The sequence below is a fragment of the Micropterus dolomieu genome, linkage group LG12 (genome assembly GCF_021292245.1).
Source record: "Micropterus dolomieu isolate WLL.071019.BEF.003 ecotype Adirondacks linkage group LG12, ASM2129224v1, whole genome shotgun sequence".
Taxonomy (NCBI): domain Eukaryota; kingdom Metazoa; phylum Chordata; class Actinopteri; order Centrarchiformes; family Centrarchidae; genus Micropterus; species Micropterus dolomieu.
Genome location: NC_060161.1, coordinates 12,420,732 through 12,442,255, shown reverse-complemented (window position 1 = coordinate 12,442,255; position 21,524 = coordinate 12,420,732). Strand labels below are relative to the sequence as shown.

Sequence of the window (21,524 nt, the reverse complement as noted above, 5' to 3'; positions counted from 1 at the left end):
CGTCATTACACCTTCATCTCTCAATAAATATACAATGTCACAGAAACAGCCCAAGGTCTGGCTTTGCTAAAATTAATGGTGACAGAGGGTAGTGCAATATTTATCGCAGGTCCTACCAATCCTCAAGCCTAATGAAGCTCTAAATAGCACACAATGTTGACATGAGGCAAAAGACTGGTGCTTTATTTGTCTACGCATACAAATAAAGTGTGTTGTTTTTGAAACTAATACATTATTCATAAATGTTAAAGAAGTAAAACAGCCACAAGTTTGACTTGTCATTTATTTAGCTGGAAAGAGTAATGGCAAAAATCACAAAATAGTCAAACAAATGTATGCTACACATACAGCATGTCATGTCATTCTCTTTAAGAGAGCTAAGGTAACAACACCTTTACTCACATTAAGTGTCATTTTGGTTCCAGTCTATAACACTGAGCTTTGTACACCACACTACGAGTTTGTTCACTGAATCTTTAATGCATTTTTTTGAGCTTCTGTCTTGTTACTTGTCTTGTACTGCAGACACAGGAATGAGGGGAGGAACGTTTTACTGCACTCACATAATCACTTTGAAAAACAGGGTTTCTTTTTCTTTGCAGATTTCGGGACTAAATGAATGATACAACAAAGTAGATCATTAACTTGCTTTTTTCATTTTCGTAATACACCCCAACCTAGAGACCTTTCCACCTCTTGTGTGAGATTTACTCTGCAGTTTGACGTGATGTGCCGTTATTGTGCTGGTAACAAAAGGAGGCTTGCAAGCTTAGATCTGGGATAGAATTCAGCTCGGTACCACAAACCCCGCTGCATCTGGCTTTACATGACTGGCTGGTTGGGTTTTGGATAGCAGGCAGATTCAGTGTCTATTTAACTGCATGATGGCATCTATAGACAGCTCCTGTAGTTGTATCATTAGCTATTTTCATAGTTATTCATACAGATGTTCATGTCATTATACTTTGACCCTACTTTTCAGAAAACCAAGTATCCAACAAGGACAATAAAATTATTTATGGTGGTTTCAGTGGTGTAACTGAAATTCATTGACAGAGAATAACTCATGAGTTTACTCACCTGTGCAGAGAAAACTTTTATAAACCCTTATCTCTTGGCTCTGCTGCTGTGTAAGTGTATAAGTGTACAGGTGAATACTTAGTACTTATGTGTCTGATTTGTCTTTTAATTTTATTCATATATTTCAAGGTCCATGTTTCCCCCAGCATATATTGTAAAAAAGACCATTCCCTTTTAGGGGTGTTGTCCCTTGCCATTAGTCACTTCACATGCAGCTGAAATGACTCATTGTATTGCTGCCTAACACAGTGGTTCATCACCGGCCAGTTACACACATTTATTAATGTAGATATAAAAATAGTCACAGCAAATGGGCCTATAAATAATGGGTTATAATGTTTACCTAAATACGTGTTTTCTCACACTTTCCTCCCCCTGTCAATGTACAGAACAACTGTTTGGTCATGGATTTTGAAAAACTTTACAACTTTGAAATATCCACATTCAAGATAGGCTATAGGTTAAATTTCTGCACAGCTGCAGTAGTATGGTGCAATTCACCGTAAACTTTTTACAAGAGTGAGGTGTAACATTGAGCAATGCAGGCAGCATCATACATCAAATGTTGGCAGGGCTCATAGGAGTGGGAGCAATGTTTATAACGTTCATTTTCTTTCGTTTCTTTAATTTTTTAACAGCTTACTGTGGCTGCTTCTTTTTCCATATCTTGCAAAAACAAATTTAATGATCTGCTCCCTTTAAATTGCTGAAAGTGACTGACATGTTTTGTAGGCGCATTCCTGTGGCTGCTTCACGGTAAAAGCAGCCCCCTGTTTCACCAGCTGTAGGGTTTAAAAGTAAAACAGTGGCAGTAGGATGTTCTGTTTGCATTAGCAGTGACTTAATACAGCTCTGACACAACCAGCCCGGCTGTTATCACTGAGATAGAATTGTGCTGGATTACGTCATTAGCACCTTTTTCTGTGAATCCTTGTGCTTTGTATGCAAACTATATCCAGAGTGTAAATGGTGGACTCCTACTATAGAAAGGTAATTACTGAATGTAAATACATTTAATGGCTATTGTAGAAAAATGCTGACCATAAATAGTATAAAAAATGAGGTTTGATTTCACTTTAAAGAAGCTTTTTGTATAGATGAATGTTATTTCTTTCGGTAGAAAATTCCACAAAACTACTGCAATCCCAAAATAAGAGAATCCTGCCCCTCTACCCAAAATTACCTCATAACCATTAACTTTAGGTGCAATATGATGTATGGTGATTGACAAAATGATCACCTCTGGAACTCAGCAGTGTGATAATAAACATCTAGTATAACTTGCTAACCACAAATAAGCATCCTGGTCCAGTCTCGCTTGCTGTCACCAAGAGTTTTATTTTCAGTATCTACGGAAGCCAGAGCGCCGGATACCTGCATTATGTCTTGATTAAAGTCCCCCGCAGAAAAGCCCTCCATATCAATCCCAATTTGGGGCCGATTTGTCTCAGGCTGGGGCTGGTTAACAGGCACTGACTGACACTGAGGGATGGTGCATTATTGCATTATTCGAGTCAGCACAGCGCCGCTGAGCCATAATTCACAAGCGTCTAATCCACAGCTGTATTGGGGGATTTAGAGGTGAGCAGGGGGTAATGTGACACACCAGTGGAGCAACACCTACACACACACACACACACACACACACATACACACACAAATTGACAGACACAAACACAGTTCATAAAACAGGGAAATGATAAACATGCACTTTTCAACCTCTTGAATCAGCTTTGACATGGCTCCATTTGTGGTTTAATAGATGCACTGTGTGTGTTTTCTATCTTTATTGGGTATATTTATCTGTGACACCAAGTCCTGGTTGGGCACAGGCTGATATATGAAGTCATAATGTATTAGCCCCCTCAGATCCCCCCATGCAATTGCTGATGTCGAGATGACAAATCCTGAGCTGTATCTTATATAGCTCTGGCTACACTGTTCAAGCAAGATTTTCCATGTACAGTGTGAATGCCTGAATGTATGCGACAAAGAGCACACACCCCTTGATTTTGTGCCTTTTCATCATGCAACTGTCACATGCCCAAATTCATTCCTTTGCCTCTTGTACTCCTACATCAGTCTTTCTTTATGAATTAGCCTTGGGCTCTTTGCTCTCTGTGTGTTTATATCCCTGCTCTGAATCAGTTACCTCGTCCTGTCTCTGTACTCATCCCCTCAGATCCGAGCAGATTGTCTGTTCCATACTGATCTATATCACGCAAGACTGCAGTCTCCAACCCTTCCTTCTGTCCTCATGTCTTTTTCTATCCTTCAATGCTCTACTGTAGGAACAGATGAAACAGGAAGGATAATAGATAAGCATTGAAATATAAACAGTGAACTAACAGGTCACATCTCAAAACTTGTGCTAATCAAATGTTTAAATAAATGACTTTAAGAGGAGGTTAACACCTAAAAGTCCGGTTCCTGAATCGAACCTTTGGAAGGATAATACATTGTTTCAGTTTTCCTACTGGTCCGGTTTGCATTCACAAAGGCAAAACTCAAACTTCCCAGAAATTGTAAACAAAAGCCATGTGGTGGGAATGTCGTTTTAGAATTGGTCACACAGTCAACAGGTAAAGAACAACCCCCTCCAAATGTTTTCATACTACAATACTTTGATTTACTCTTGACACAGTTTTTTAACTTTCACACAGCATTGCTCAACAGTTTGCTAGAATCCATTCTCCTTCATTTTATACCTTAGTGTTCTTATGAACCTTCTCTAGTGATTGAGATAGTTCTCTGCAGCCCAAACATTTTGGTTCACCAGTCACCAAAACAGGATAAGAAAACGCTTTTTTAACCAATGAAATGAAACAGAAGAGTACAATTGTTTCGAATGGATATGCACCTCTCAAGAGTGCACGGTCCGAGACCACCAGGGAAACCTCTGGGAAACACTGAGAGAGCGGTTGTTTGTTCCAGAGCTCCAGTCTGGCATTCACAGCAACCTAAACGAACCATGCCAAGCTCTACACTCAGGGGTTCGGTTCAACCAGACTAAACAAGGTTGGTGTGAACTTATGGAAAAGTCACACCTAATCTTATTCGGTTAGGCCTAGTAACATTTCTCTAATGCCTTCAACACAAGTCTAAAGTGGTTGCTGTCAATTTACAAATCAGTTATTTGGTTGTCGTCTGATTGCTGTCGATGATCATAAATAATACACACTTCTGCCTTGAAATTATATAAAGCCATTTCCTTAATGCCTTGATCAAGCCAACAATATTACATCCAGTAAAACTTCAATTAAAAGCCTAGTCCCAATTAGACGCCTGGTCTGGTTTTCATAGAAGTTCTTTGGCTGTATAAAACCTCTTGAAGCACACCGTGCCACCAGCTTAAGCTATTTCTAGTCTGGGGTGAGTGTAAACAGCAGCAACAGGATGACAATATGGTTTTCATTTTTAGATTAAAAAGTCTGACATTTGGGACACTGTGTCCATGTTGACTGTGCAGAGTCTTGTGCTCTGTTGGCTCGGAACACAGTTCGCCTGGCGAGTGTTGGATACGGGATGTTGATAAGCAGGTGTCTGTAAAGATGTCAGCACAACAGTCTCCGATTTCCATTTTTTGGCAACCTGATTCCAATTTTGTCCAGACAGAATCTTTAGAAAAGCCTAAAGTCAAAGCTGGGCCAGCATCCTATAACGACATCACTATGGCAATATAGTGCAGTAGCTCATAACCTTCACAGCACTCTTGAATGCACCTTCTAGGAATGTTGTCTTCACTGCCACTGCTGGTAAAATGTACCCACTAAAGGTGAGTCCTTAACAAAATGAAAATAACTGGTAGCACTACAGTAACATCACCCAGGACTTACCTCCAGTGCTTATAGTACCTAGCTTTATTTAAAAGCTTCATTAAATAGAACAAATTTACTCCTTCCCTTTCCTGCTGCTCTGGTGGCATTTTAGAGCCCTCACTGCACCACTGAAATCTGAATATCAGTGAGCTGCCCACAGCGAAACACTCACTGTATGATCAGTCATGCAAACTGAAAGTGGAAGTTTCTTTTAACGGAATATGTCCTATCTTTTTCAGGGTAAACAAAACATAAAAAAACAGCTCATGTCTGGTGTTCCCAAATGTTTAATGAGTTATAAACTACAAAATAAATACCTCAAATTCTGCCTTTACTGACGTGAAAGATAGTTTGTAAAGTTGTATAACTAATATGCTTGCAGGTTATTGTGTGAGTCACTAATGTCATTTTAGAATCAAAATGTCTGTTACTACAGAAGAGACGTGAGGAACCCTTCTCGAAGGCGGCCAGTGAAGCTATCATTAATGTCAACTGACAATAGGATGGAGGAAGGAGGTAAAGAAAAAGAAGGGGGAAACAGCCTTAATCAGGGTTATTGGAGCCAGAAATATCAAATGAGCCAACACGCCTTTACATAATGAGCCTGAGATTAGACTGAGAGGCAAAGCAGGACCAGTCACCTCTACAGCGTCAGAGAGAGAATAAAGATGGTTAGATGAGGAGAGACGGTGGGAGGGGAAAAGATGATGAGATGAGTAACATATAGAGGCGGAGAGAGATTAGGATGGGTTACATGTGGAGAGGAGGAAAATGAAGACTGTAGTGTGGCAAACACATTTCATAGCAAATAAAATGAGAAGTAATTATCTCCATATGGTTTGCCAATATTCTGTATGCCAAGTCATTAAGCTAAAATGAAACAGAGATGGAGACATACAAATAGTGAAGAGGAGGTGGACAAACATAGACAGAGAAACGAATATACTGTAGATTTTCAACTTGTCACTTGGCAGTGACAATGCTGGTTGTCTGATGATATGTCTCTCTGATATTCATCATCAACATCATCATCCTCATGATCCAATGAAATTAAGTGCAGACATTCTCCAGAAGATGAAACTTAAATACATTGGTGAAAATGATATTCCCATGTAAAATTAAACTTTTAACATCTCACAGTTAATAAAACTGGATGGTGTAACAAGGCTAATACGCTATGGTAGCTACCTGCATTTTAGACTCTCTTGACTCTCTGCTCCCTTGAGTTCACCAAAGTTGAAGGAGAATCTACATATTGTGGTGATTCCATTGAAATTGGTTGCACTTTGAAAGTTTGGCAATTTTTTTTATGTTTTAAATGCTGTTGTGACCTGGTTTTTAGTTTACATCACATTACATTATTTAGCTGAAGCTTTTATTAAAAGTGACTTACATGAAGTGCATTCAACCATGTGAATACAACCCAAAAGTTGAATCATGCAAGTATCTCTAGCAGTAGCAATGGGGAGCTTGTTCCACCATTGTAGAGCCAGGACAGCAAACAGTTGTGATTTCGTTCAGAGATAGCTCCCCCTTGGTAGTGAGAGAGTAGGAAGCTGATTGGCAGTAGTAGTTTAGCTTGGGTCTATGGTTTGACCATGTCCTGGACATAGGACATGCCAACGCCATTTGAAGCATGGTGGGCAAGTACCCGTGTCTTGAACAGGATTCGAGCAGCCACCAGTAGACAGTGCAGAATGCAAAGGAGAGGTGTAGTGTGGGAAAACTTGGGTAGGTTGTAGACCAGCTGGGCTGATGAATTCTGGATCACTTAGACTGACTTGCAGTAGTCTAGGTACGAGATGTTAAAAGACTGGACCAGAATCTGCACGGCCCCCTGAGCTGAATTAGTTGAGTGTCATCTGCATAGATGTGATAGGAAAAGAAATGTGAGTGAATACCAGAGCCAAGTTCTTTAGAGTAAGGAACCCAGAACAGAACTCTGAGTGAGGCTTTTGATTTTTGCATGTGTTGATGATCATTCCAAGAATATAAAAGACTGACTTTGTTTGTGGGACCTTAAGCCTCATTTGAGCAAATTATATAGGGTCCTAAGTTCCGATGAACAGGGAAATGCAGGATCTAGTGGTTCACTGTGTCAATCGCTGCTGAAAGATCCAGCAGGATGACGACTGAGGAGGGGGAGATTGGTATAGCAGTGTGGAGTTCCTTTGTTACAGCAAAGAGTCTCAATTGAGAGGCCTGCCTTGAAACCAGACTGGTGGGAGTCAAGAAGGTTGTTCTGGTGGAGAAATGCAGAAAGTTGAGAGAAGACAGCACGCTCAAGTGTTTTAGAAAGAAAAGGAAGAAGAGAGACGTCTGTAATTCATTACATCACAAGGGTTAAGTGTGGGTTTGGGTGTGGGGAAAAACAAAACTACCAAAGGAAGGAGATCAGGAGCAATAGACTGCAGAAGGTGAGAGGGGATAGGGCAGGTGGTTGGGCAGTGGGAGGTAATCATGGTTAGTGCATTACTGGGAGAGAAAATTAAGTTAAAATAGGAGATGAAGAGGTGGGTATAGGACAAATGGTGTCAGCAAGTGGGTGGGGAAATGAGGAGTGTAGTTTAAAGTTGACTTCTTCTCAACAATGTCAACAAAACTCATGACAGTTTGCCTTTTATGAAAAAAAATGTAAACTGAGAAACACATTGTTGGATTCTATATTGTTACTATTCATCACATTTAATAGTGCAACCCTTCACAAATGTCTCGCTGACATAAATTACTGGACTAACTAAATCTCAAATGTCATTGCACTCAGTGTGCAAAGCAGGTGAGAACCCAAAGGAACGACACTGGAGAGCAGAGGTATACTTCAGGGATTTTAATCCACAAAAGCAACAAAATTTACAGGTGATGAATGGCAAAAATCCAAAACCACAGGTAACAGGTAACACCGAAGCAGGTAGCACACACACCTCACAACAGAGCGTATTCACACTACAATGACCGGACAGGGAATGAACAGAAACACAAAACATATTTACACAGGTACAGACGAGCAAAACTGAACATGCAAATGAACAATGGAATAAACAAGGCTAAACAGAGAACACAAGACCAGGAACAAAACCCCAAAACAGAAAACATGGGCCAACTGTTACACAGAGCAGGGTAGGGAACAGAGACAGGACCGACCAGGAAACAGGACAACACTCAACAAGGAACGGAACAGAAATAAGGAAAATACCAAAATACCACTAAACACTAGCTGACTGATGATAACCAGATTAATGATAACCCAGACTAAATAACAGATGCTGATATCATTATTATTATTATTATTATTACCTAAATAAAATTTATGCAGAATCGTTCTGTCAGTGCTGCATGTGTTTTTATGGTTAGTGCAGTGTTAAAGCTCCCTACTACACCAATAAAGAACCTTGTGAATTGAATTGAAGTCAGGGAAACATGCAGACAGAACTGGGCCAGTCTGTCTGGGCGAGGAGTGGAGGGATAGATGGAGGAAGGGGAGGTCGGGGTGGAAAATGCTGTGGCAGGCGAGGCCAGATCATAGTGTCACCCTCAGAGGCATTTGCCGATGGAAACTAACTCGCTCAGAAAACAGCTTCATGTCCAGCCACCCGTGGATGGCATTGGCGCAGGCCCACGTGTACCCGGACACACTCACACATACATGTACACGTGCAAGCTGGCACACACAGATGTTGCACAAGTGAAAACAAGCACACAGGCACAAACTGACTCAGTACATATCTTTCCTTCTCTTGCCCTCTCTGTCCCTCCTTCTGTTTCTGTGACTCTGTGTCTTGGCCAGTGTCGTCTGTCTCCTTGGCGGCTTTGTTCTCCCTCCTGGCACTCTCTGTACCACGTTCTGGCTCGGCTATGCAGGGTGATGTCTTCATTGCAATCCACCAGCGTCTGTTTCGCTACAACCCCTAAACCAAATCTCGCCTCTGTACCAGTTTGCATCCTCCACTTGCATCCTTTAAGCTGCCAGGCTTTTCCAAAAGTCTGGCGGACTGTCTGCCTCAGCGCTGGCCCAGTGTATGATGTAATAGGTGGGTTTGGAGGTAGAGATTGTGGGGTACCCACAACCGGGAGTTTGGTTTTGTAGAGAGAGGTGAGTGATGCCCTTGGGTGGGGAAAGTTGGGAAAGATTGAGAAAGAGAGAGAGAGAGAGAGAATTATGTTATTTAACAGCTCAGGAAACTGCAATAGTGATAGGTGTGTGGGTGTGTGTGTGTGTGTGTGTGTGTGTGTGTGTGTGTGTGCGTGCTAAGGGGAAATCCTGAAGGGTTTTCTCTTCTTGTTCCCTGCTAGGCCAGCAGAAATGCAGAGGGACAGACCAGTAGCCGGTCTGCCTACAATCACAGAATCCCGCTATCATTTTACATTTGCCTTCCCAGGGGAATGCTGACTGCTCTGGGGGCTGAGGTACTGTTGCTCTGCTGTCATCACAGTTTTATGCAAACATTGAATCACAAACCAGCAGTGTGGGCAGTTTATCACTAGAACTGCCCTTTGCAATTCTTCACCAATCTAGGGCTGCTGGTTACAATATCACTGTTCGTGATGGCAAATTGTGCTTTATATTTAACCTAGCCTGAAAATCAGAGTGAATTACCATTTTGTTGTCATGACATTTTTAAGTCTAACATTGTGTTAATCCTAGCTATTTTCATCATTTGCTTTTATTGCTTTTTATGCTATTTTTGTTGCCATTTTCTTTTGCCATTTTTCTTTGTCACAATTTGTTTGGTGCTGGCACAAGAAAATGACATTGTTTTTCCAACAGGTTAAAAATTAATCGGTGGATTTTCACCATAGTACATACGTTTTTAATTGACTGAGGTGCAATCAGTGTTCGGACTACAGTGCTGCAATGTGTTCATTCTTTTAGATAAATATTCATAATAAATATTATGTGATTACTATAGCTATTTTTTCCTAAACAATACCCCATTATTCAAAACAGGGTGACAGTAGTTGGTTCATGTCCTTCTTGTATTGACACAGGATTAATAACATTCTAACTTATTCAAACTCATTATTGGGCAAGATGAAAATATTGATGTATTGAGCTACTGTCCTATGATCAGTGATGGATGGCTAGATGGAAAGATGGATAGATGGATGGCTGGGAGATTTCAGATTGTTGTTATACATTCATGCCAACAAAGCTGATTTGAATTGAATTGATTCTTTTAGCTTGATGTGATTAAGCCATGTAGTTTCATCATATCACTACATCTTTGCCTTGCCCTGTTTCCAGCTCACCATTAGCCGTTAACGTTGTAACGTTGGGCATTAACAAATTCACAGAGAGTTTGAAATGATGTTTTCAGAAGTTTTCTGTTGAAGCTGATTTTTCAGCCATACAACTGAGTGAAAACCTCACTCAAAGTGCATCTTACTCAGGGGGTACCAGCCTTTTCCAGGACTTTCAGCCACATCTCACTGTCTTCATCAGACCAGATGGAGTTTGCTCAGATGCCATCATGTGACCGAAGTGTGAACTTATAATTCTACTTAAAGCATAAATACAGGCTTATTATTATAACCTGGAAGTTATTTTTTAGTAGTTTTGGTCATATTTAAATTGTAATCTGTTATCTGTACTATAAAAAGTCTACTGCTTTGCTAACTGATCTTTCAGTTGTAGAGCTGATTATGTTTACCTTGTGAAACATTTTTGCCTTTTAGCATGCAACCATTTTCTAATTAGCACTAAACACATATGGGACTGTCATTACTTATGAAAAGCAAAGGGATCAGCAAAATCAGTTGATTACATTTTCTAGGGCAGTGGTTCTCAAACTTTTTCACATCAAGGCACCCTAAACCGACACAAATTAGACCATATACATTCATACAATACATTCTGTCATTGTGGTACTCATAAAATTATAGTGACAATAAATTTGTCCTGGGGGACCCCCTGGGACACCCTCAAGAACCCCTGTTAACTGTAGGTAATATGTTACTAAAAGGAAGTACAACAGGACAAAAAACGAAGAAAGTGTAGATGATCAGACAGGTTTCAATTTAATTACCCCTTTTTGTAGTCAAAATAATGTTAGTGTCTTTTAAAAGTATTGCTGATATTTTTTTTTATATTAAAAGGAAGAATTAAAAGATATTTGGGGATATAGCAGAAATTCTCCTTTTGTCTAAAGTGGCTGGAGGGATATGTTAGTGTCTGGGAGGAAACGTTCTGGGTGGACACCTTGTTGTAAGTGGCATTGAAGAGTAAGCACCACACCAGCATCTAAACTAGTGTTTCTCACCGGGGCGGTACTGCCCCCCAGGGGGTGTTCCGAGGACGATGGGGGGCGCTGGAAGCAATAATTTTGGAAGGGGGGGGCGCTGAGCTGCTTTTGGGGGGCGTTTGTTGGTTGGAAATTTTTAGGCTAGTTTACACTTAATATTCACAACAATACGAGTTTAAACTTTAAACTTGCAAAAACTGTGGTCTGCAACATTAAAACCTGCCAGTTTAGTCCACTGCGACTGCACGAGACTCTGTATTTTTTCTCCATCAGCTACTTGTGGTGCAGGTTTGTGCTGCCTTCATGGGAACGGGAAGTCAGAGTATCATCTCTAAAATTTTACCCACATGATGTTTACTGTGTAAACTCTTTGTGGAAAAGTGTTTATTTCTCTGCTGTCGGACTCACCCTGAAAGCAACTTCGCTGCGACACCAGCGAGTGACGTGGACCCACCTTGCGCTGTGAGTCGCAGACAGTTTGTGCCAAAGCGGACATATAGGGCCTACTGTAGTTTCAGTAGGCTATAAAAATGGAACGTTAAAAACTGAAGCCCTGTCTTGCTCTGTTGGGGATTGTAAGCGGCACTTTATCAGAGATGCTGAAGTTAACTGTGTGGAATTATTCGTGAGCTTTCTGCCTGATCACAGGTGTTGTTGGTTAGTTTCGTTTTCCCCCGGCATGAGCACCTCCTCGTCTCATTCAGTTTTGTCTGTTAGACGGCGAAGGGATATTTTCAGTGAATCAGTAACATAATGCAGTATAGGGCATGTAACTTAGTAGCCTAAAATATTATGAATTCTCTTTAAATAGGCTAATGACGTTAGTCTCCCATTATGACTTTTTTTCTTTACATGTCAGAGAACTCAGATAGGCTACATGGGAGAGATTCTGAATGTGCAGAAAGTTTTGAACATGAGCAGATAAGTTACAGTGTTTCCCATACGTTTATTTATTTGTGGCGGCCTGCCACAAAATCGTATTTGAGCTGCAGGCAGCGCGTATTCGCGCGGCACATCCTCTCGCTCGTCTCTCTCACACGTCCCTCTCGCTCTCTCTCCCTCATGAACACAGCTGCACAAATCTGTCACACAACACAACACTGTCCCTGAGACCCAGCTATTAAAAGTTATTAGCAAGCATGTAAGGAGCCTAGCTAATAAGGAGAGCTAAGTTAATGTTAGAATACAGCTGGGTTTTCGAGGCTAGCATGCTGTATCTGCCCAACAGTTACACTGTCATTCTGTGGGAAACACTGAGTTATGATAAGTTATTAACAGAGAAGTCCAGTCAATAACTGACTTAAAACGTATTAATTTATTACTGAGATGATTTAAACACGTTTAATAGGTTACTTCCCCCCAAAAGAGGAGGTAAGACTTAATCATGTGTTGACTCAGCAGGGATGATATTAAATAAGTTGATCTACAGGAGAAAAATATTTAAAAGCAATAAGAATGCCTGAGAGCCTCACTAGATCATATTCTATTATAATTATATAATTGTCACCTGCCACCTGAATTTCCACCATAAATTTGTGCAGAAAAGGCAGAAATTGGAGGAGAAATTTTCACCAAAATGCAGGAAATTAAGTGTTTAATGCTCAAATGAGGACCTATGAGGACCCCCATAGCCCCCACTTATTAAGTGCCCCATCCAAGAAAACAGTATCTGGCTTCACACACAGTTTCTGGTAGGAACATTCACTTATTAGTTAAATATAATTACTTTTCACATGGCTTTTTTGTTACCTTTTCCATGTTTTTAATAACAATAGTAACAATAAAAAAATCAACAATATTTAGGGTAAACAGCAAACATCTTTTTTGATGGGGGGCGGTAAGGGACCTGGATAATGGATAGGGGGGTGCTGGCCCAAAAAAGAACCACTGATCTAAACAGACCAAAGTTACATTATCTGGTAAGTTAACATGCTGTTGTGCAGCTAATAAGCTATCTTGTTGGCAAACTAGCATTTGCAGAATGCAGGACAAGCTGTGTGTTCATGTTTTTAAGTTACAGAGGAAAGACATTTTAGCAGGGAAGCTGATGTGGTTGTTTTTCAGAGTCTGTGGCTGTCTTGTTTTTAGTGTGACTATCAGCCTTTTGATAGAACACTGACACTCAATTGCCGTTAGCTAGTTTGATGAAAGGAGAATACAGTACCAAGGTGATTTACAGCAGCTCTGACCAGGACTCTAACTCCACGAATGACACAGCGGCTTTAGGCCGGGACAGGAGAGGCTTCAAGCGGGAGAGGAGCAAGAGGGAGCTCAGGCATCAGAGCGACAGCATGTAGAGACAGAATATTTTCACATCTAACTCTAACTGAATTAAGGGTTTATTTCGACCAAACCAGAGTTGTTGGAAAACTGGGAAGACTAACCAGCACAGTTTTAGGGAGTTTTACTTAGTTTGAGTCGAGTTGTATGAAGTGTGTTTTACAGAAAGTTAACAAGGCAAGAGCAGTGAAAGAGAGAAACTTAAATTCAGAAGGTGTACACTTGGATTTTTCAGTTTGATATGGAAAATAGGTTTGAGAATATTTCCTTTCAGTATGGGGGGTTTCCAGGTCATGGGGGTAGAGAAACGGGTCAGACCGACTTTCATGCAGGAAAATGGCATTTGAGTCCCATGTGAAACGAATGTAGCGGGGTCAGGGCGTGTGTTCAATTGCACACACTTCATTCGGTTAAAAACCTGAAATGATGTTACAAGGCCTGTGACCCATGGTTTGACTGTATGTGTATTCAGAGCCAGTAAGGAAGGGACTTTCAAAATAATAATAAAATAAAAACTGCATTAATGTGCGATAAAATAATTTTCGGCGTTAATTAATTAATGCATGCCAAGCCCTACTTTATATAGTAATATAATCTCAGTTGGACTTTAAACAAAGTTAAGGTGTTAGACAAGTTAGACAAATTTATTTATTTAAAAATGAATGTGAAAATTATTACCCACACTGTTGTAAACATCCACCATAGACTGACGTCTTCAACTTTGACCTATGCTTGCCGTAGTTGTGCCTGCACACAGTTTTGCTGTGCAATTAGGATCATTATCCAAGTTTGGGTGCAAACACTTTTGCACTTGCCTCCAAAGAAATTGGCTCAGATAATCTGACCAAACTGTTGGCTTGTTTACAACCTGTCTGATCTGACCGTGAGTTTCTTGCTCTGCAGTGTACGTGATAGTGTTTGTGTGAGTGACGCATTTACAGATGTTTGGATGATCTGACGGCAGTGACGCAAGGTCCCGACTGACTCATGCTGTGTCGCGGCATCTATACGTCCTTGTCATAGCTGAGAGCACAACATTGACAACCTCGCTTAGTTTGTCTCTTTAAGACAGCATCGCATCAGAGATGGTGGGATGGGAGAGAAGAGTAGGAGGGTGGAGTGGGGGGTGGGGGTGCTCTGACCTGGCCTAGTACGGTGCAAGAGAAGTGATGAAAATAATAGGGGAGCCAGAGGAGGAAGGGAGTTTGGATCGCACACATCGAAGGAGGGATTAGAGTGAGGAGAAGGAGAAAAGGGTGGCAGAAAGAAGAGCAAAGGGGAGGGTTTAGGGAAATAGATTTGAGGGAGAGAGAGGGAGAGAGAGAGAGGGAGGAAGCGACAGAGAGAGCATGCGAAGCACGATGCCAGCACTCTCTCGGTAATGCACTGTGAACAGGGACAAGCAAGAGAGCGAGTCACACACACACACATACACACACACACACACACATACACACACACAGACACACACACACGCACATGCTGCCTCTGTCACACACCCTCACACCCGTACACCTTCACACTGTGCTGCTCTTTCACACACATACACACTTCCTCACACGTGTGCGCTGAGGCTGAGAGGTGCCTTGTTCGGGGGAGACACACTCCCCCCCCCCCCCCCCCCCCCTCTCTCTCTGTCTCTCTCTCAAACACACACATGGACACACACTGTGCAACTGGACTCATCGGAACCAGACCGGACTACTGTCACCCACCAGTGGATGTTCATGTGGATGAACGGCGGCAATACAGCATCTACCGTAAGGCACGGCTACCTGCCAGCACACCCCCTTCCCCTATTCCCCTTCACCTCATCTCCCCCCCTCCATTCATTCATCCCTCCTTCTCCCAGCTGCGAGGCGGCGTGCGATGCTGAAGGACATAGCGCTGTGCTCTGCTGGGGTGTAGCGCGCAGCCGAGAGAGTTGGAGAGCCCGAGCCGAGTGGGGGGGATATGTAGACTCACTGCACTCCCTCCCTCCCTCCTCTTTCTTTCTGTGTCCCTGTCTGTCTCTCTATCCCCGCGCTCGCTCGTTCATGAATGTCACCTCTATCTCTGGGAAATGCTGTATTCATCAAACCCCTGTCTTCTCCCCTTCTTCTCTCAGGGTGAGGGTGATCGTAAGGGGGATGCCGGGAGAGCTTGAAAGACAGAGAGGAAACAAGCCGCCCTCCGTCCAGCAGCGTCCGTCTGCATCCCTTCATCCTCAACCCAGCTTGCAGAGCTGAAACCTCAGGTCAGACGGTCCCCCACTTTTTCTTCCACTTCTCTTGTGCTGTCATTGTTGCGGATGGGGACATTTTACAGGTGATGGACAGAACGAAAAGGAGCTGTGGTGTGTCCTGACAGTGTCCCTCCTGTTATTTGGGAGAGTTGATATTCAGACATTTTTGGTTCAGGCGCTTCTGATCTGCAGGACTGAGCAGGTTAAGTGGACTCAGTGTGATTTTTGTGTGGGTCTGGTTTTGTCATGCGGCGAATGGTTCTGTTGCTGAACCCTTTCGGACGGGATTGAGTCAAACTTCACTGGAGCTCCAGGGGTATTCTCGGACTGGGACAGAGGCACCGGGAGATATCGGCTAGAGTGCGTTGGTTTTTGTGGTGGATAACAACATGACTTGTCCTAAAAGAGGAATAGTGACGTATCAAAGCTTCACCTGAACCTCACTCCGAACCAGAAAACATCCAACTTAAACGACCTTTAAAGGCTATCGCTCATCAGTTCAAACCTCAACGAGCGCCAGTTGTCAGTTTTGGGTAGATCTTGAAGGGATCCACCCTTCTTTCCTCCTCCACCTCCTCCTCTTCTTCCCTTCTTCTCTTTTTTGCCTTTGTCCCCCGTTGCTTTGGTCCATCCTTAAGAAGCTCCCTCCTCCGCTCTGCACCCCTCCCTCAGCGGTGCTCCGTCGCCCTGGGTGAGCGGGCAGGGGGGTGGCCCACGGTACCCCCCGACACCTGGGCGCCACCGAGCCGCCAGAGGCTGGTGAGGCGGCGGCAGGGTCAGCGCTGGGAAGATGGCCGCTCTCGCCAGCTCCCTCATTCGCCAGCGCAGGGAGGTCAAGGACCCCCAGGCAAACCGGCAGATCGCCAGCAAGCGCAAGCCCTGCCCAAAGAGCAACAAGTCACTCTGCCAGAAGCAAATCCTCATATTAATATCAAAGGTTCGACTATGTGGCAGTCGAGGGAGAAAAATGGAAAAAAGACCAGGTGAGTTCTGTTAGGCCTTCTTATTAAAATCTCATTTCTTCCAGTTTCTTCCTTCCTTCCTTCCTACACCCTGTCCGTCTTCTCTTCTTCTTTGCTCCATTTTCTGCCTGTACTGAATAACTGGATTTTGATAGTTGATGTGCCAGACTACAGATTAATCCTCAGCTGTCAAGCTTCAATAGAGAACATCCCCAGCCTGTAATTTCCAGTTCAGGACTTAATCGGAATCTGGGAAACATCCCAGCCCATCTTCCTGGTAGCTGTACACAACATGTTCTGTATTTAGGGTAGTACAGGAAATGGACAGAGTAAATTCCAGCTTAATACACATAGATTTGTGCCTCTGACGAGGTTCTTGAGGTGCATGTAAACACGTCCACACACACGCTGGTAATCTGCAAACACACAATGGACTGGCTCGTACACACGGTGATTTACTGTGATATAAAAATGTCAAGAGGCGCCTCATTTGCAATTCTGGGGGCCATTACTGTCCCTGTGCTCCCCTCCAGGCAAGTGAAACCTGGCCTAATTTGTTTTGTGTCTTTGCATGGTATATGTAATTGCAAAATGATTCAATGAAGCTAAATAAGACACTTTCTGCGATGAGTGTGTCTGTGCTGTGTGTGGTGATGGTTTTTGACATAACGAGTCAAAGATAAATTGAGAATAATGCTTCTGTATACTGTATCTATACTGTATACAGATCCAAACTCTATACTGTATCTTAATGATTACAATACTTACAATTACAATAATATGGCTCTTCGGAGGTTCTGGGGTCTTGGTGAAACCTTTTGGGTATTTTTGTAAATACATCATTAAATTATAAGGAGAGGCAGAAGCGAGCAGTAAAACACGCTCACACACCAGTGGAGCTGGCCGTTTGTCCACAAACAGATGTACTTCTGTAGGCCAGACCACTTTGGTGCCATGGTTAGTTTTTATGTATAATAATAGCAGTTTAAATAATTATATATCATTAATCTTTAGTCTTAGCAATTATAGCTTTTAAAGGTATATTACCCATTTGTCTTATTTCAGAAGTCATGTTTGAGTTTGTTTCTTTTTTGGCCAGTTTGGTTTTTGCTTTTGACTTGAAATATTATCTTAAAAAGTTAAATTCTTTTTTTCTTGTTTTAGTCTTTGTATGAAAGTCACATTGGATCTATTCCTCTGTCTACTTTCTCACTGTTAAGTTAAGCACTGTACTACATTTGACACAGATCTTGTCTCCCTCTGTACAACAGTATGTGTGTGTATCGTCATGCATGTCTTCCCTGGATAAGTTTGTCCCCACCTCATCAGTCTGCATGGCTGTGTGTGTCTTTCCCCTCACCTACTGTCCTGCACTTCCACGTAAGGTATGTGTGAGTCCTTTTCCGCCCCATGCAAGCGTAAGTGTGTGTGTGTGTGTGTGTGTGTGTGTGTGTGTGTTCTGTGATATTTATTACCCCAGTGTGCCAAGTTCATCATGATAATTACGTGGTGGAACCTCTAACGTGGGAAGCAGCATCTGCCATAGAGGCGGCCGCTCTCTATATTGTAATTACGGTTGTAAAATATGTTGGACAGGTCGTGGCAGTGACAGCTCTTTGGGAAAAGGCCACACGTGCACCATGCCCATTGTTTGAAACCATTTCCATCCTAATGGCTTCAGTGCTTCCGACACTCTTATGGATTTATTATGGTAATCATGGGGACGAGGTATGGAGACTGTGATCAGAGACGCATTACCGTCTTCACAGTTTCAGGTTGTGATTTTCAAGGGGTCTGCATTAAGTACCGAGCGTGGCAGTGTGCGTCTTTGTCATTCTCTCATGGAGTCTCTACGTGTGGGTGTGTTCAACGTATAGAGGACACTGCTGGCCCCTGACAATGAGTGTGTGCGCTAGCTGGTGTTTGTGAGTGTGGATTCTCATCATGTGTAACTTTCTCCCTCCTTCTCTGAGCTTCAGCCCGAGGCCACAGTTGACCCCTGGCCAGGAATAAATGACTGGAATATTCCCGAGCTGTAGCCTCCACCTCCTCCTTTTCCTCCTCCTCTTCCTCCTCCTCTTCCTCGTCCTCTTCCTCATCCTCTTCCACCTCCTGGCAGGACTTCAGAGCAGCCTGCTTACAGCTTGCGTTCACTTTGCCTCCAACTGGCTTCCATTGTTTTCACTGGCATCACATGGCTGCTATTGGCTTATTCTGCATCTTGTGGCTTATAGTCTCTTGCATTGTCTTTTGGTTGGTTCCCATTGTTTTCTGATGGCTTCCACTGTCACATTGGCTTCCTTTGGCTCTGGTTACTCTCTCTTGGCTTCTGTAGACTTTTGTCAAGCACAGAATCTCAGTTTTCATTTCTCCTATGCACTCAGGGACGATAAGATTCTAGGAACTACCTGAGGCATATAAATAAAAAATCCACCCAGTTTTCACTACAGACAGCGGATACTGGTATGACGTATTACAGCATCACTACTTGTATGGGCTTTTAATTTATAATGCAAGACGAACGCCTCGTTTGCACTGTGATACTTCACATAAGCAGCATGTCAGTATTATTGATGCAGCCCTTTATGATCATTACAATGTTTCCACCTAGGTTAAATGTCGAAAGACATATACAACAACACAGTCACGCCCAAGTCAGTAATTTGCTTGCTGTTGTTTCCAGGCAGGCAGAGAAACACTCAGCTGCACCAAAGCAATATGATCACCCTCAGGTTACGTAATGTGGAAAGTACTGTGCCCCAAACCAGTGGGGAATGGGCAACTTTGTGGGTTAGTGGTGAAACATCACAAAAGCATCAGCTGTACAATAATCTGTCCTGTGGTTTTATTATTTTGTGTTTTGTTCACTTACTAAACTAGCCTCTGCATATCAGAGTACAGTTCTTTTTAGCGTTTGGTTTTACTTTAAAATCATCATCAGGAACAGCTACACGTGTCAGGAAACAGCTGCTAAAACATACCATCTGATGTGTGCTATCTCATTCATTTGCAAGCCTCCTAATGCTGCCAACATCATGTACCATTGCCTCTGCCCTTGTTTGGAGTAATACCACTCTTATTTGTACTCTTAGATGTTATGAATATCAGTGATAGCTTCTACTTGTTTCGACTGAAGTCTCTTTCACTGGTAACTGTTTGCATGTTCTATCGTCTCCCAGCAGGCCTGATTAGAAACGACTTAACAATTGGGTATGTTTCCATGCAGCTGTGCATTTTCAGAAAAAAAAGAAAGAATAACTATTCAGAATTATTGGAAGACCTTTTTAAGGCTCAGGTGGAAAAGTTGTAAGTCGAATACACTTTGAATTTGCAATACATTTTGCTTCATCTGGTGTAGAAGCAGCTCACCCCTCCACCCCTCCACTTGCTTCGAGTCCAGTTGGGGGCTTTTCTTAAATATCAACCCTCTTGCTAAAAAGACAAAATATCAGAAATAATAAGTTAGATGAGAAGCACTTGCACAGGTAAACTAATGGCGTCTTAAATATGCAGTGTTTCTGTGTGTGTGTGAGTAGGCCTATGTGTGTGTAGATGCTATCATGCATCTAACACTGCTTATGCGTCACTGCCCTGTGACCGGATAGTCCAGGTTCACTTTGTGCTGTTGAAGGCCATTTGAGGCTATTGTAGGACAGGAGGAGTTGTACTTAAGAACCAACGCGTGTGTCCTCAAACATTCGCTATCTGGCTGCGGGGGAGCGACTTGTGCCCCGGGCTGACCCACATACCTTTCCCCCCTTACGCTGTCATCCAGCACCTCTCCCCTACTCGGTCACCCCCTCACCTCTACACACAGGCACACACCCTCTAACCCTCACCTAACCCATACTAATGACGCCCGAGCACTACAGCCCACTCAGCTTATAACAAGGTCAGCTCGCCCTGCACACACACACACACACACACACACACACACAAGCAAACTAGCGTTAGAGGACACACACACTTTCAAGTGCACACATCCTCAAGTACACATATCAATAATTACAAACACACACTGACATAAATACAAATACACACATTCACATAAACTAATAAATCAGCACACAAACACAAACAAATGATGAGATGTCATGGTAATTTAGGTAGGGAGTGTGGGAGAGAGATAATTTTGCCCTGGCTTTGCGTGTGTTTGTGTGTATTTGTGTGCGGTGTGTGTGCGCGTGTGGGGGGGCTGATATGATCTAATGAGGATGTTAAGCCGCCTATTGGATATCAAAGCGAAACCAAAATAGCTTGTGTTGCTGCTGTGGAAGCCCTCCTCTCTTCTGTTAACAGGATAGAATAACACTCGGAGTTCTTACTGCAGCACGGGGCCAAGTGTTCATCCAGCTACTGCAAATTAGTTTGTGCGAGTGTGTGTGTGTGTGTGTGTGTGTGCAGGAGAGGGAGAAAATATGTGCATGTTTGTGTCGCCGACAAATGACAGTAGATTATGTGTTCTTCTGTGTGTGTGTGTGTGTGTGTGTGAGGCTCATTGTTATGCCGTGATTCATCAGGCCACACCAGCGCCTTTCATTAACACACACTGATTTATCAATAATGTGAGGCAGCGTTTGGAGAGCACACATTGACTGGGGCGATTTACTGCCTCATAGACGAGACACTCTGGACGGGCTACACCAGGAAGGACTATATTTCGCTCTCTCCCTCTCCCTCTCGCTCTCTCTGTCAGCTTTCTCACTCTCTCTTACTTCCTATCAATCCCTCTCTCTCACCTCCCTTTCTCCCACAGTCTCAATCGCCCCGTCCCCCCTCCACACCGCTCACTTCTCTTCTCAAGGACATCTAGTTTTCTTCAAATGTCTCTCTCACTCTCTCTCTCTCTTCAATATGCTTTATTGGCATGTTTAAGTTAAACAATGTTGCCAAAAAGGTTTGCTGTATTTTCCCACTGTGT

At 42.8% G+C, this 21,524-nt stretch overlaps 1 protein-coding gene across 2 annotated transcripts in view; it reads left to right on the top strand.

The window, feature by feature from the left end:
* Window positions 1-16,431: 16,431 nt before the first annotated feature.
* fgf11a (fibroblast growth factor 11a) overlaps window positions 16,432-21,524 on the top strand; it is a 102,755-nt gene continuing 97,662 nt past the window's right edge. Inside the window, exon 1 of one of the 2 annotated variants that reach the window (XM_046065087.1) lies at window positions 16,432-16,624. In XM_046065087.1, coding sequence (XP_045921043.1) covers window positions 16,432-16,624 — 193 coding nt within the window. Of the gene's footprint in view, window positions 16,629-21,524 lie in introns of both variants that reach the window. The other variant, XM_046065086.1, reaches the window with a different exon arrangement.